Here is a 16,263-nt window from a genome sequence, read left to right on the forward strand (position 1 = left end):
AGACTGCTCTTATTCTGAAGACTAGAACTGTTGGATCTGAGACTGCTCTTATTCTGAAGACTAGAACTGTTGGATCTGAGACTGCTCTTATTCTGAAGACTACAACTGTTGGATCTGAGACTACTCTTATTCTGAAGACTAGAACTGTTGGATCTGAGACTGCTCTTATTCTGAAGACTAGAACAGGTGGATCTGAGACTGCTCTTATTCTGAAGACTAGAACTGGTGGATCTGAGACTGCTCTTATTCTGAAGACTAGAACTGTTGGATCTGAGACCACTCTTATTCTGACGACTAGAACTGTTGGATCTGAGACTACTCTTATTCTGAAGACTAGAACTGTTGGATCTGAGACTGCTCTTATTCTGAAGACTAGAACTGGTGGATCTGAGACTGCTCTTATTCTGAAGACTAGAACTGTTGGATCTGAGACCGCTCTTATTCTGAAGACTGGAACTGTTGGATCTGAGACCACTCTTATTCTGAAGACTAGAACTGTTGGATCTGAGACTGCTCTTATTCTGAAGACCAGAACTGTTGGATCTGAGACTGCTCTTATTCTGAAGACTAGAACTGTTGGATCTGAGACCGCTCTTATTCTGACGACTAGAACTGTTGGATCTGAGACCGCTCTTATTCTGAAGACTAGAACTGTTGGATCTGAGACTACTCTTATTCTGAAGACTAGAACTGTTGGGTCTGAGACTGCTCTTATTCTGAAGACTAGAACTGGTGGATCTGAGACTGCTCTTATTCTGAAGACTAGAACTGGTGGATCTGAGACTGCTCTTATTCCGAAGACTAGAACTGGTGGATCTGGGACTGCTCTTATTCTGAAGACTAGAACTGTTGCATCTGAGACTGCTCTTATTCTGAAGAGTAGAACTGTTGGATCTGAGACTGCTCTTATTCTGAAGACTAAAACTGTTGGGCAGCTGACAATTCTTCACCTGTGTTAATATTTTGTGATCAACTTGGAACTGGATATGTTGCTCTTCAGTTCAGTGTTTGGCATCAAATACCTGACTACGAGGCCACTGAGCAGGCATGCAATCCAGTTAGCGCCGCTATGCTATGCTTGTCATCAAAACGCCCAGAGTACTGGTAGGAGTAGATGCAAATATAATGATTCAGCACACGCATTGTGATTTATCACCACTCATCACCGTTTTTCGAGCACTATTTTGTAGTTTTATTTAGCATTTGTCAGAAAAACGTGCAAAGTGACTGTTGCACACACGGCTGCAGGATAAGTGCTTGTGCACATTTTGGACAGAAATGAAAGAATATTAGACTTATAATATTTTCAGCAATTTCCTTTTATAATTGTAAATTTTTAAAATTAATTTACTTGATGCATTTTTTTTATAATTAATTGTTTATTTATTTAGGAAATATATTACTATAATATAGCTCCAATATAAAAATATGACTTTCATTGTGCATTTATTTTGCATTTGACTCATTCCAGACGCACGAATGCGCTGGAGATGCGATCCGCAGCCTCGCGTACACACTTTTCAGTGTGCAGATGTTTCTGTTGTGGAGATTGCGATTCAGAAAAGGTGTTGTTCAACACAGGAGAAGCACGATAACATGAATGTGCAGGAAATTATAGTGTCTCTGTAGCACGCAAAATTTAAATAAGGCAGCCTGGACCACTTTTTAATTAATAATAATAATAATAATATTAATAATAATAGATTTTATTTGTAAAAAAAACACTTTACATTGAGCAAACAACCTCAAAGTGCTACAGTGTATTAAAAAAATGTATAAAAAGATAATACAAATAAATACAAATAAAAACTAGAACTAGCACGCATATATCTAAAAAAAGGCTTTTTTAAAAAAGAAGGGTTTTTAAGCCTTTTTTAAATGCATCCACAGTCTGTGGTGCCCTCAGGTGGTCAGGGAGAGCGTTCCACAGACTGGGAGCGGCTTTAATTTTAATTGAAACTTTTAATTGCACATGCAGTTTTAGTAGATCACAGCCGACACGCCCACTCATAGTACACCCTATCTTATTTATTGCACACGCTGTTTAGTAAAGCTTAGTAAATCAGGCCCACAGTCTTAGTAGATCACACGCCCACCGGTAGTTTGTAAATTATTTTTTTTTGCACACAGTCTTGGTCTTTCGAGTCCTCAAAATAACTTGTCAGCATATACAAACTAAAAAAAAGTCTCCAAAGCACATTAGATTAATTCTTGATCTAAAAAGGTTACGGTATTTTTCGGACTATAAGGCGCACCTGAAATCCTTTAATTTCCTCAAAACTCGACAGTGCGCCTTATAACCCGGTGTGAATAATTCTGGTTGTGCTTTCGGACCTCAAAGCAATTTTATTTGGTACATGGTGTAATGATAAGTGTGACCAGTAGATGGCAGTCACACATAAGAGATACGTGTAAACTGCAAGATCACTCCAGTAAACGACACCAAAACTTTAAATGTTTAATTGAGAATATAGAACATTACACACGGCGCTCAAAAATCTATCAAAATGTTTTTAGTACGACTTCGGTAAGCCATGAAGCCGCACCGCTTGGTGGATTGTCGGCGCATTAAACATACAAGTATTACTATGGTGTGTGTATAAGGTAAGACATTATCTGGCGTTTTCTTCGCAATATTATGCAAAAGCACCTTTTCTTACCTTCTGGTACCTGTTGATGTGTATTTGGGATCTGCATAAATCCTGAAAATTTGCGCAAGTCGTCGATAAGCTTGTTCTTGTTCTCTATCTTCTTGTTATGTGACATTCGTCCTCCACTGTTGCCATTTCTAATATAAAGTAGTGTAAAGTTCTTACTTATATCTGTCAGTAAACTCGCCATGAAAGCGCTAAAACAGGGGTCACCAACGCGGTGACCAGATGAGTAGCCCGCTGGCCTGTTCTAGAAATAGCTCAAATAGCAGCACTTACCAGTGAGCTGCCTCTATTTTTTAAATTGTATTTATTTACTAGCAAGCTGGTCTCGCTTTGCCCGACATTTTTAATTCTAAGAGAGACAAAACTCAAATAGAATTTGAAAATCCAAGAAAATATTTTAAAGACTTGGTCTTCACTTGTTTAAATAAATTCATTTATTTTTTTACTTTGCTTCTTATAACTTTCAGAAAGACAATTTTAGAGAAAAAATACAACCTTAAAAATGATTTTAGGATTTTTAAACACATATACCTTTTTACCTTTTAAATTCCTTCCTCTTCTTTCCTGACAATTTAAATCAATGTTCAAGTAAATTTATATTTTTTATTGTAAAGAATAATAAATACATTTTAATTTAATTTTTCATTTTAGCTTCTGTTTTTTTGACTAATATATAGAATATTTGTGAAATATTTCTTCAAACTTATTATGATTAAAAATCAAAAAAAATATTCTGGCAAAGCTAGAAAATCTGTAGAATCAAATTTAAATCTTATTTCAAAGTATTTTGAATTTCTTTAAAAAAATGTGTTCTGGAAAATCTAGAAGAAATAATGATTTGTCTTTGTTAGAAATATAGCTTGGTCCAATTTGTTATATATTCTAACAAAGTGCAGATTTTAACCTATTTAAAACATGTTATCAAAATTCTAAAATTAATCTTAATCAGGAAAAATTACTAATGATATTCCATGAATTCTTTTTTTAATTTTTTCCAAAAGATTCGAATTAGCTAGTTTTTCTCTTCTTTTTTTCGGTTGAAATTAAATGATATTGAAGATAAACTATGTTTCAAAATTTAATTGTCATTTTTTTCATGTTTTCTCCTCTTTTAAACCGTTCAATTAAGTGTAAATATCATTCATTATTAATAATAACATAGAGTTAAAGGTAAATTGAGCAAATTGGCTATTTCTGGCAATTTATTTAAGTGTGTATCAAACTGGTAGCCCTTCGCATTAATCAGTACCCAAGAAGTAGCTCTTGGTTTTGAAAAGGTTTGTGACCCCTGCGCTAAAACATACCGGTATAGTGAGTTTACATTATTCACCCAAGGAACGTTAGTTATTAGAGAGTTCCGGTCGGACGGTTTTTGATTGAAGTAAAGTGTGAATGTCATTAAAACAGTTAGCGCCATCTTTTGACACTTCTTCCACTCCTGTCCTTGCACGCTACACCGCTACAACAAAGATGACGGGGAGAAGACGCTGTCAAAGTGAAGGCACGTAAATAAGACCGTCCACAAAACTTGAAGATGATGTGTAAAACATCATCCATGCAACATTTTGACCAAATAACCACCATTACATGTTATGTAGACCACAAGGAAGTCTTTTACATTTAGAAAAAAAATCATAATAAAATGACTCCTTTAATGCGCCTTATAATCCGGTGCACCTTTTGTATGAAACTAGACCTGACTAGACCCGCTCATAGGCGGTGCGCCCTCCGGTCCGAAAAATAGGGTACCTCAGTCGGAGCCACCAGTAACAACATAGCACTTCAAATGTATCCATGACTCGTCGATTTACATGACAAAATCCATGAGTTGTCTATCGATGTACTTTAGCGGAGCTTCACATTAGCGAACATTGCAGCCTAACGGCGGACTGATAGCTTTGATTGAGTGGTGAACTTGGCGATATCAGATGTCCTTGTTGTCCAACACACACTCGCTGGTGGAGAGCGGCAAAGTGTTGCAACACAGATCAGATTAGAGCAGCTCTTCTGATTTGTGGTATGAGAAGTCTCATGTATCAAGTAACCATCTAAACCGGCTTATCCTGATACAACCAGGGGCGCACACACACACACACACACACACACACACACACACACACACACACACACACACACACACACACGTTCTTGTATTTCAGACCTTCTTGAGACCTGAGGAAAAGGCCTCCCTCTTTAGGACCAGCCTTTCTAGATATATAAAGATGTGTATTTACAACATTAATAATATATACATACTATGCAAATATAAAAAGCTTGTTGTGAAAAATGTGTTGGAAAAAGGTCACAATTTCACCAAAAACCTTAGAATTTTGTCAGTATTATAATAAAAGTCGTCATTTTACTCAACACAAGTCAAAATTTGACCAAAAAAAATGAACATTTGTGCATTATTTGTGGAATTTTACTCAATAGCAGTCGCAATTTTACAGGAAAAGCTTAAACTTTTGGCAATTTTATGAAAAGAGTCGTGATTTTACTCGACAAAAGTCCCAATTTTATAAGAACGCTTTAAAATGTTGGCAATGTTATAATAATAATCTGACTTTTACTCGGCGAAATTATGACAAAAGTTTTATTATAAAATATGTCTATTTTACAGGAACAAAAAAAATTGGCAATGTTGTCATAAAAGTCAACATTTTATATGACAAATGTCGCCATTTTGCATATTTTACGAAAAAATATTGCAATATTACTGAAACAGAAAGAATATGAGAAATTGCTCCAATTTTTTTAAGAAAAAGTCGACACATTGTGAGAAAAAGACTGCTTTCAGTTATTTATTTTTTATTTTTTGAATTTCTTTGTTTATAATTGTTTGTTAATCTTCATTATTTACTTCAAATTATTACAGTATGTCTCTATCTACAATTATTTATTTTTAATTCATTTTGTCCAAAGGGGGCCCATTTCAATTTCTTGACATTTCATATGTTGACCAGAGGGGGAGCACTTTTAAAAGCGACACACAGTCAATTTGAAAAATCCCTCCTTTTTGGGACCACCCTCATTTTGATAGATGTCACCAGCAGGGGTGCAAATGAGACATTGTCTATTAGATGCAATGTTATTGGGACCATGATTTATGTCATCACTTGTTCACACCTCCTCATATGGAAGATACTTTTCCTTCTTCATGTCTCAAGAAGGGTAGAAATACAAGAACACACACACACGTTCTTGTATTTCAGACCTTGAGACCTGAGAAAAAAGCCTACCTCTTTAGGTCCACCCTTTCTAGATATATAAAGATGTGTATTTACAACATTAATAATATATACATACTATGCAAATATAAAAAAGCTTGTTGTGAAAAATTAGTTGGAAAAAGGTCACAATTTCACAAAAAACCTTAGAATTTTGTCAGTATTATAATAAAAGTCGTAATTTTACTCAACACAAGTCAAAATTTGACAAAAAAAAATGAACATTGGTGCATTATTTGTGGAATTTTACTCAATAACAGTCGCAATTTTACAAGAAAAGCTTAAACTTTTGACAATTTTATGAAAAGAGCCGTGATTTTACTCGACAAAAGTCCCAATTTCTAAAGAACGCTTTATAATGTTGGCAATATTATAATAAAAATTGGAATTTTACTCGGCGAAATTATGACAAAAGTCATAATTTTACTCAAAAAATATGTCATTATTTTACAGGAACAAAAACTTTTTATATAATAGTGATAAAAGTCAGAATTGTATATGACATATGTCACCATTTTGCATATTTTACGAAAAAATATTGCAATATTACAGAAACAGAAAAAATATGAGAAATTGTTCCAATTTTTATTTAAAAAAAGTCGACACATTGTGAGAAAAAGACTGCTTTCAGTTATTTATTTATTTATTTATGTATTTATTTTTTATAATTGGTTGTTAATCTTCATTATTTACTTGAAATTATTACAGTATGTCTTTATATAAACTTCTTTTTTTTTTTTATTAATTCTGTCCAAAGGGGGTGCATTTAAATTCTTTAAACACACTTGTTATTTCATATGTTGACCAGAGGGGGAGCACTTTTAAAAGCGACACAGCCAATTTGAAAAATCCCTCCTTTTTGGGACCACCCTCATTTTGATAGATGTCACCAGCAGGGGTGCAAATGAGACATTGTCTATTAGATGCAATGTTATTGGGACCATGATTTATGTCATCACTTGTTCACACCTCCTCATATGGAAGATACTTTTCCTTCTTCATGTCTCAAGAAGGATAGACACACACACACACACACATTATTGTATTTCTTACCTTCTTGAGACCTGAGAAAAATGCCTACCTCTTTAGGACCACCCTTTCTAGATATATAAAGAAGTGTATTTACAACATTAATAATATATACATACTATGCAAATATAAAAAAGCTTGTTGTGAAAAATTAGTTGGAATTTCACAAGAAAAAGGTCACAATTTCACAAGAAAAACTTAGAATTTTGGCAGTGTTATAATAAAAGTCGTCATTTTACTCAACACAAGTCAAAATTTTACAAGAAAAACTGAAAATTTTTGCAATATTATGATAAATGTTGAAATTTTACTCAATAACAGTTGCAATTTTACAGGAAAAGCTTAAACTCTTGGCAATTTTATGAAAAGAGTCGTAATTTTACTCAACAAAAGTTCCAATTTTATAAGAACGCTTTAAAATGTTGGCAATATTATAATAAGAATCGGAATTTTACTCGGCGAAATTATGACAAGTCATAATTTTTATCTAAAAAAATATGTCATTATTTTACAGGAACAAAAAATTTTGTGTAATTGTGATAAAAGTCAGAATTTTATATGACAAATGTTGGCATTTTGCATATTTTACGAAAAAAATATTGCAATATTACAGAAACAGAAAGAATATGAGAAATTGTTCCAATTTTTATTTTAAAAAAGTCGACAGACTGCTTTCAGTTATTTATTTTTTGAATTTGTTTGTTTATAACTGTTTGTTAATCTTCATTATTTACTTCAAATTTTTACAGTATGTCTCTATATACATATTTATTTTTTTGAATTAATTCTGTCCGAAGGGGCCACATTTCAATTCTTTACACACACTTGTTATTACATGTGTTGACCAGAGGGGGAGCACTTCAAATTTTTACACACACTTGTTATTTCATATGTTGACCAGAGGGGGAGCACTTTTAAAAGCGACACAGTCAATTTGAAAAATCCCTCTTTTTTTGGGACCACCCTCATTTTGATAGATGTCACCAGCAGGGGTGCAAATGAGACATTGTCTATTAGATGCAATGTTATTGGGACCATGATTTATGTCATCACTTGTTCACACCTCCTCATATGGAAGATACTTTTCCTTCTTCATGTCTCAAGAATGGTATAAATACAAGAACACAAACACACACACACGGCCACTGAAGAAGAAAGTTGAATGTGATCTACAGGATAGCTGACTACAGATCAGCGAGGCACAATCTCCAAACAATTCCAAATCCCCTTTGGTCACGGCTGCAAGGTAGACGCAGCAGTCCTTACTCTCAGATAGAAAGTACATTCTAGTATCTTTAGGGCCACAATGTCATGTCATTGTGCTTGGAGCCTCCAAAACGTTGTGTAAATGGTAAATAAAAAGAGAATACAATGATTTGCAAATCCTTTTCAATTTATATTCAATTGAATAGACTGCAAAGACAAGATATTTCATGTTTAATATGGAAATCTTTGTTATTTTTTGCAAATATTAGCTCATTTGGAATTTGATGCCTGCAACATGTTTCGAAAAAGCTGGCACAAGTGGCAAAAAAGAGTGATAAAGTTGAGGAATGCTCATCAAACACTTATTTGGAACATCCCACAGGTGAACAGGCTAATTGGGAACAGGTGGGTGCCATGATTGGGTATAAAAGCAGATTCCATGAAATGCTCAGTCGTTCACAAACAAGGACGGGGCGAGGGTCACCACTTTGTCAACAAATGCCTGAGCAAATTGTTTAAGAACAACATTTCTCAACCAGCTATTGCAAGGAATTTAGGGATTTCACCATCTACGCTCCGCAATATCATCAAAATGTTCAGAAAATCTGGAGAAATCACTGCACGTAAGCGGCAAGGCTGAAAACCAACATTGAATGCCCGTGACCGTCGATCCCTCAGGCGGTACTGCATCAAAAAGCGACATCAGTGTGTAAAGGATATCACCACATGGGCTCAGAGACACTTCAGAAACCCACTGTCAGTAACTACAGTTGGTCGCTACATCTGTAAGTGCAAGTTAAAACTCTACTATGCAAAGCTAAAGCCGTTTATCAACAACACCCAGAAACGCTTCGCTGGGCCCGAGCTCATCTAAGATGGACTGATGAAAAGTGTTCTGAGGTCTGACGAGTCCACATTTTTAATTGTTTTTGGAAACTGTGGACGTCGTGTCCTCCGGACCAAAGAGGAAAAGAACCATCCGGATTGTTCTAGGCGCAAAGTGTAAAAGCCAGCATGTGTGATGGTATGGGGGTGTATTAGTGCCCAAGACATGGGTAACTTACACATCTGTGAAGGCACCGTTAATGCTGAAAGGTACATACAGCTTTTGGAGCAACATATGTTGCCATTCAAGCAACGTTACCATGGACGCCCCTGCTTATTTCAGCAAGACAATGCCAAGCCACGTGTTGCATCAACGTGGCTTCATAGTAAAAGAGTGCGGGTACTAGACTGGCCTGCCTGTAGTCCAGACCTGTCCCCCATTGAAATTGTGTGGCGCATTATGAAGCCTAAAATAGCACAAGGGAGACCCCCGGACTGTTGAACAACTTAAGCTGTACATCAAGCAAGAATGGGAAAGAATTCCACCTGAGAAGCTTCAAAAATGTGTCTCCTCAGTTCCCAAACCTTTACTGAGTGTTGTTAAAAGGAAAGGCCATGTAACACAGTGGTGAACATGCCCCTGTGACAACTTTATTGCAATGTTAAGTTGTAAAAATTACGTTTCTCAGTGTGAACATGAAATATCTTGTCTTTGCAGTCTATTCAATTGAATGTAAGTTTAAAAAAGGATTTGCAAATCATTGTATTTTGTTTTAATTTACCGTTTACACAACGCGACAAGTTCACTGCTTTTGGGTGTTGTAGTTCGACGTAACAAAGGACGACTGTACTTTAATTTTATTTGAATTGCTTTAAAACACTATGAAAACAATGTAACTGCACTGCAAAAAGTCAGTGTTCAAAAACAAGAAAAATAAAAAATGAGGGGTATTTTACTTAAACTAAGCAAAATTATCTGCCAATAGAACAAGAAAATTTGGCTTGTCAAGACCAGTGTTGTTTTTGACAACCGTCTTACATTTAGTCTTAGTCTTAGTCTTTTGGACTAAAATGCTTATTAGTTTTAGTGACATTTTAGTCACTTTTATATGTGATAGCTTTAGTCCAGTTTTAGTCGACGAAAACTCAAAAGGGTTTTAGTCTAGTTTTAGTCGATGAAAAGTCAAAAAGGTTTTAGTCTAGTTTTAGTCCAAAAAAAAAAGAATAAAAAGTATAATATAAGTATAGTCTTTTAACAAATTAATTTAGGTCAATAAGTATTGGAGATTGCTGTTGGGCAGTGTCACACATAAGTTGTGAAAATAGCAGCAGATCTATAAGTTCAACCCATTGTAAACTTACAGATCTGCTATTTTTACAATTACCGTAATTTCCGGACTATAAGCCGCTACTTTTCCCCTCGTTCTGGTCCCTGCGGCTTATACAAGGGTGCGGCTTATATACGGCCTGTTCTTCTCCGACACCGACGAAGAGGATTTCAGTGGTTTTCGTACGCAGGAGGAAGACGATGACACAATGATTAAAGACTGACTTTTCATATACCGGTAGGCTGGTTATTTTGATAACGTACATGCGAGCACTTTGTATTACTTTGCACCGTTGTATTATTTGTACTCTGCACGAATGCTGTTCGCCATGTCAAAGATGTGAAAGTTTGATTGAATGATTGAAAGATTTATAGTTAATAAATGGGATGCTTTGCGAACCCAAACAGTCATCTCTGTCCCGACAATCCTCTCCGTGGTAGCAGGAACCCCTATATACTACGGTAATTACACATCAAAACCCTGCGGCTTATAGTCGGGTGCGGCTTATATATGGAGCAATCTGTATTTTCCCCTAAATTTAGCTGGTGCGGCTTATAGTCAGGTGCGGCTTATAGTCCGGAAATTACGGTAATAACAATAAAGGAATGGTTTTAGACATATAAGGTTTCCACCCAACAGCAAATTTCTGTTCCAAGGATTGCGTATTACACACAGATAAAGTGGTAACAGTGGAATCAAAGTTCATTACTCCAAAAAAGCCAAAAAACCAAAACATTCTACTTCAGCAATTGTGGCTTTATTTCTCAGAATTTGTTAAAGTACAATGAACATAAACATGCCCAAAATATGAGTGATGGATGAGGAACACATATGCTCAACTTGGCCCTGTCTGCCAGTGCAATTACAACAGATATCATACATCTCTTTCATTTGTGCAAACCATGTAATAAAATAATCAATTCATTCCTGATTCCTTAATGGGGCTGCACAACGTCACTTGTGGCTTTTAGGCTAAAGCTAGCAGACTCTACGTATAACAGTAACTGGACCTGTTTAACATATCAAGTTACGTGCTGACAGAACGTACTCACAAAGAGATAACCACACCGTCACTGAATGTAAACATGGCTAAACATGCTGCTAAAGTAACACACACATAATGAATTGACGTTAGCGTAACAAAAGCTAACTTTAGCCTGAAGTTAGCAGCCCATTTGCGCCAGGAGTATGTGGAAAACGTACTAATGTATTAGCTTACTATGACATTTATCGATTATGTTAACAGCATTTGTAACTTACCTTCGAAAAAATATCCTTGTGGCGAGCCTTAAAGGCCTACTGAAATGAATTATTTTTTATTTAAACGGGGATAGCAGATCTATTCTATGTGTCATACTTGATCATTTCGTGATATTGCCATATTTTTGCTGAAAGGATTTAGTATAGAACGACGATAAAGATCGCAACTTTTGGTATCTGATAAAAAAAGGCTTGCCCCTACCGGAAGTAGCGTGGCGTAGTCAATTGAACATATACGCAAAGTTCCCTATTGTTTACAATGATGGCCGCATGAAGTGAGAGAGATTCGGACCGAGAAAGCGACAATTTCCCCATTAATTTGAGCGAGGATGAAAGATTTGTGGATGAGGAAAGTGCAAGTGAAGGACTAGTTGGGAGTGGAAGCGATTCAGATAGGGAAGATGCTGTGAAAGGCCGGGGGTGACCTGATATTCAGCTGGGAATGACTACAACAGTAAATAAACACAAGACATATATATACTCTATTAGCCACAACACAACCAGGCTTATATTTAATATGCCACAAATTAATCCCACATAAAAACACCTAGGTGTTTGTTATGCTAGCTCCTAGCTACTAGCTACTAGCTCGAGGTAGTTATAGCTCGAGCAGGTAATATGGACGGGATCCCATATATATGACCCGCCAATACAATTCAAACACCTGCACAACACACACTCACTCAGCCCAAAGAACCGTTCACCTAACCCAAGGTTCATAAAGCTTATATATTTAACCAAAGTTACGTACATGACACGCACGTACGGGCAAGCAATCAAATGTTTGGAAGCGCACGGGTGGGACTTGATATTCAGCTGGGATCGACTAAAACAGTAAATAAACACAAGACATATATATACTCTATTAGCCACAACACAACCAGGCTTATATTCAATATGCCACAAATTAATCCCGCATAACAAACACCTAGGTGTTTGTTATGCTAGCTCCTAGCTCCTAGCTACTAGCTTGAGCTAGTTATAGCAAGCGATCAAATGTTTGGAAGCGTACTCACGGTATCGCATCTGCGTCTGTTAACGAAGTCAAAGTCCTCCTGGTAAGAGTCTCTGTTGTCCGAGTTCTTCGATCTTGACTGCATCTTTCGGGAATGTAAACAATGAAACACCGACTGTGTTGTGTTGCTGACTTCCCTCGCAAAATACTCCGCTTCGCACCGACTTTCTTCTTTGCTTGCTCAGCTTCTTTCTCCATAATGCAATGAACGAATTGCAACAGATTCACCAACACAGATGTCCAGAATGCTGTGGAATAATGATGAAAACAGCTATTTTGTATTGGCTTCAATGGGGAAGCCATACCTGTGTTCTACTGGCTACGTCACGCGCATACGTCATCCTCAAAGGCGTTTTGAACCGGAAGTTCCCCGGGAAATTTAAAATGTCACTTTATAAGTTAACCCGGCCGTATTGGCATGTGTTGCAATGTTAAGATTTCATCATTGATATATAAACTATCAGACTGCGTGGTCGGTAGTAGTGGCTTTCAGTAGGCCTTTAAGGTGCCGCTTAAGGTTGGTCGTATTTTTTCCGCATATTTTGTGGCCACATTTGTCACCGTCTTCCTTCACAATACACTCTGTTTTATTATCTGCTGGGTTATATTTAAAATACACCCATATGTCGTCTCTACGTTTGCGACCACCGAGCCCCTGTGTTGAAACTGCCGCCGCCATCACGGTCCATTGCCTGATGAGTAACAACAGTCCGACGTGTTGAGCACGTTGTGCGCTGCACGCTAGTTGGTGGGCGTGGTTTTAATTGACACACACAATAAACAGAAATGTCATGCATTTTAAACGTCTGACAGATTATCCACTAACATTTCCGTCCGTTCTCGTCTCGTCAACGAAAACTCACACACGTCTCGTCATGTTTTCGTCATCAGAGAAACATGTTTATCTCGTCACCGTCTCGTTATCGTCATGAAAAAAAGTGGCGTCAACGAAATGATTTCGTCATCGTCATCGTTGACGAAAACAACACTGGTCAAGACTTTCCAAAACAAGTCAAATTAGCTAACCTCAATGAACCCAAAAATAGCTTAAAATAAGTATATTCTCACTAATAACAAGTGCACTTTTCTTGGTAGAAAAAAAAAAAGAGACCTTTTTGCTCAATATCCGGACAACCAGTGTCCTCGACAGTAGACATGTACTTTGTCAAAGTTACAGAGGGTTTTTTTTTTTTGCGAAAAAGCTAGTCAAAGATCATCTATATGACAGCACTCTCGTGTTTTTAAGAATCTGCGGCAAAAATGTGAGTCTCTTACATGTTTTTTTTTTTAATCTGCCAATAGAACAAGAACATTTGGCTTGTCAAGAATTTCCAAAACAAGTCAAATTAGCTAACCCCAATGAACCCAAAAATACCTTAAAATAAGTATATTCTCACTAATAACAAGTGTACTACTATATGAGTACGTATTTTCTATTGTGTCATTGAAAATAAAATAGCAAAGTCCATCTGTTTTAATTATGAGACACAATTGTGTCAAAAACATGATTTATTTTTTTTTGTTCATGCTTGAAATAAGAAATGATTACTTTGAAAAAGTAGTTGTATACTTGTGGGTGTTGATGACACAGCTTTGCAACAGTTGATATTCAAGCATGTTTTACTCAATATAGGTCATCAAATCTCAGCAACAAGCTGTAATATCTTACTGAGATCATTTAGGACCAAAACACTTAAAACAAGTAAAACACTCTAACATAAAAATCTGCTAAGTGAGAAGAATGATCTTATCAGACAGAAAATAAGCAAATATCACCCTTATTTGACATATTTCATCTTACTTAGATTTCAGTTTTTGCAGTGTGGAAATTATCAGTCTATTTGTTGTCTTTATTAATATTTATTATTTACTTATTTTTTACATGCCGTCTCTCTCTGTTGCAATAAACCAGGGGTGTCCAAAGTGAGGCCCGGGGGCCATTTGTGGCCCGCACCTAATTGTTTACCGGCCCGCCACACATTCTGGAAATGCTATTGCACAAATAAAAAAAACATTAAAAAAAAGTGGAATGAGGTGAAATCTAACTAGAAAAAGTTGCAATGTTGACACAAAGCTGCCATGCAGGCTGTTTTTTTTCCCTTTTGTCTATCTTTATTTTTAATTTTTTTGCTATTGCTCAAAAAAAAATATATATAATGAATTATTGACCTATTCAAGGCTCCAATTATTTCTAATATTTCGCTTTAAAATGTTTTATGTGGAAAATATTGCATATATGTTGTGTGGTTGCCATACAAAAACATCAACGCTTTATTTGACAAAAAAACAAACAAAATAATAGTTCAAACGTAAAATCGACCGATATATCTGAAGTTGATCTCGTAACTTAAGTGTTGAAAGTTTTTTTAAAAAAAACTAATAAAAATGTATCACTTTGAGCGTGGCACCTTTTGGATCCCAAATATATTTAATGGGATTTTATTTATCTTTTCACTGTGATTACTCAAAAATAATAATGAATTAAAATCAATGGTGTACTTCACATCAAACTTTGCTTTCTGAATGTTTTGGGCAGTGGGGGAAATACTGCATATTTCAGTTTTATTATAAAAAACTAGGTTGTCTTTGACAGAAAAGGCATACAACCTTTTTGGGTTTTTTTAAACTTTATATCAACCTGAAGTTGATATACTGTAGAGATTTACTGTAAGCGTTAAATAAATTTAAAAAAATAATAATTTCACTTGTTTTTAACATTTTAATGACTTAGACCAGTGGTCCCCAACCACCGATTGGTACCGGGCCGCGCAAGAAATAAAAAAATATTTTTTATTTTTTATTTTTTTTATTTTTTTTATTTATTTTATTTTTTAAAAATTAAATCAACATAAAAAACACAATATATACATTATATATCAATATAGATCAATACAGTCTGCAGGGATACAGTCTGTAAGCACACATGGTTGTATTTATTTATGGGGGGAAAAAAACAAAAAAAACATCCCCGGTCCGTGGGACAAATTTTCAAGCGTTGACCGGTCCCCAGCTACAAAAAGGTTGGGGACCACTGACTTAGACCCTTTATGGTCCCCGGGAGCCCTAAAGGTAAAAAACAAACAAAATCCATATATTTTGTTATGGTTTGAAAATGAAAAACATAAAAATGGCCCTCGCATGCTTTAATGTTTCCGTGTGCGGCCCTCAGTGGAAAAAGTTTGGACACCCCTGCAATAAACCAACCAAATACATTCTGTTTATATCTTCAAATACTTAATTTCCCCGCTGTATCTTCTCCTGCTTGCTAAATAGGCGTGCTAATTTACGCTCAGCTCTGCCTGAAGGATGAAAACAGTCCACTTGAAGTTGCAGTCGGTGTTAGTTCTTGAGAAAGTCTTCCAAAGGTGTTTCATCCCACAGCTCCTGGCGACTTGAAGATGTCTCCCAAGGAGGTGTGGTTGATTGAAATGGTGTTTTTCTTCTCCTGCAGGGCTGATGTCCACCCGGCGTGTCCCCCGATGTGCCCTCCTCTCCACCTGACCATTTCATGGGCCTCAAACCCGCCCCCGCTGCTCCACGCTCAAGCCTCGGCCCCTAACCTACACCTTTAACCCCTCACCTCACCCACAAAGCCCTCGCCTCTCATTTTGACTCACCCCGGGGAAAAAGAAGCCTCCCCCCGCCACTCCAAGATGGTGGCCCGCGCCCTCCTCGTGGTCATGCTGTGTCGAGGTGTCCTACTTTCAGTGGGAGAC

General features: G+C 36.4%; 1 protein-coding gene across 1 annotated transcript in view; it reads left to right on the forward strand.

Moving 5' to 3' along the window:
- grm3 (glutamate receptor, metabotropic 3) overlaps positions 1-16,263 on the forward strand; it is a 196,117-nt gene that overhangs the window by 81,135 nt on the left and 98,719 nt on the right. The window contains exon 5 of the mRNA XM_062061178.1: positions 15,999-16,263. This exon is cut by the window's right edge and continues 249 nt beyond it. Within this exon, the coding sequence (XP_061917162.1) occupies positions 16,201-16,263 (63 nt within the window). The 5' untranslated portion in view covers positions 15,999-16,200. The remainder of the gene's footprint in view (positions 1-15,998) is intronic.

This window comes from Entelurus aequoreus, linkage group LG10, assembly GCF_033978785.1.
Source record: "Entelurus aequoreus isolate RoL-2023_Sb linkage group LG10, RoL_Eaeq_v1.1, whole genome shotgun sequence".
NCBI classification, from domain to species: domain Eukaryota; kingdom Metazoa; phylum Chordata; class Actinopteri; order Syngnathiformes; family Syngnathidae; genus Entelurus; species Entelurus aequoreus.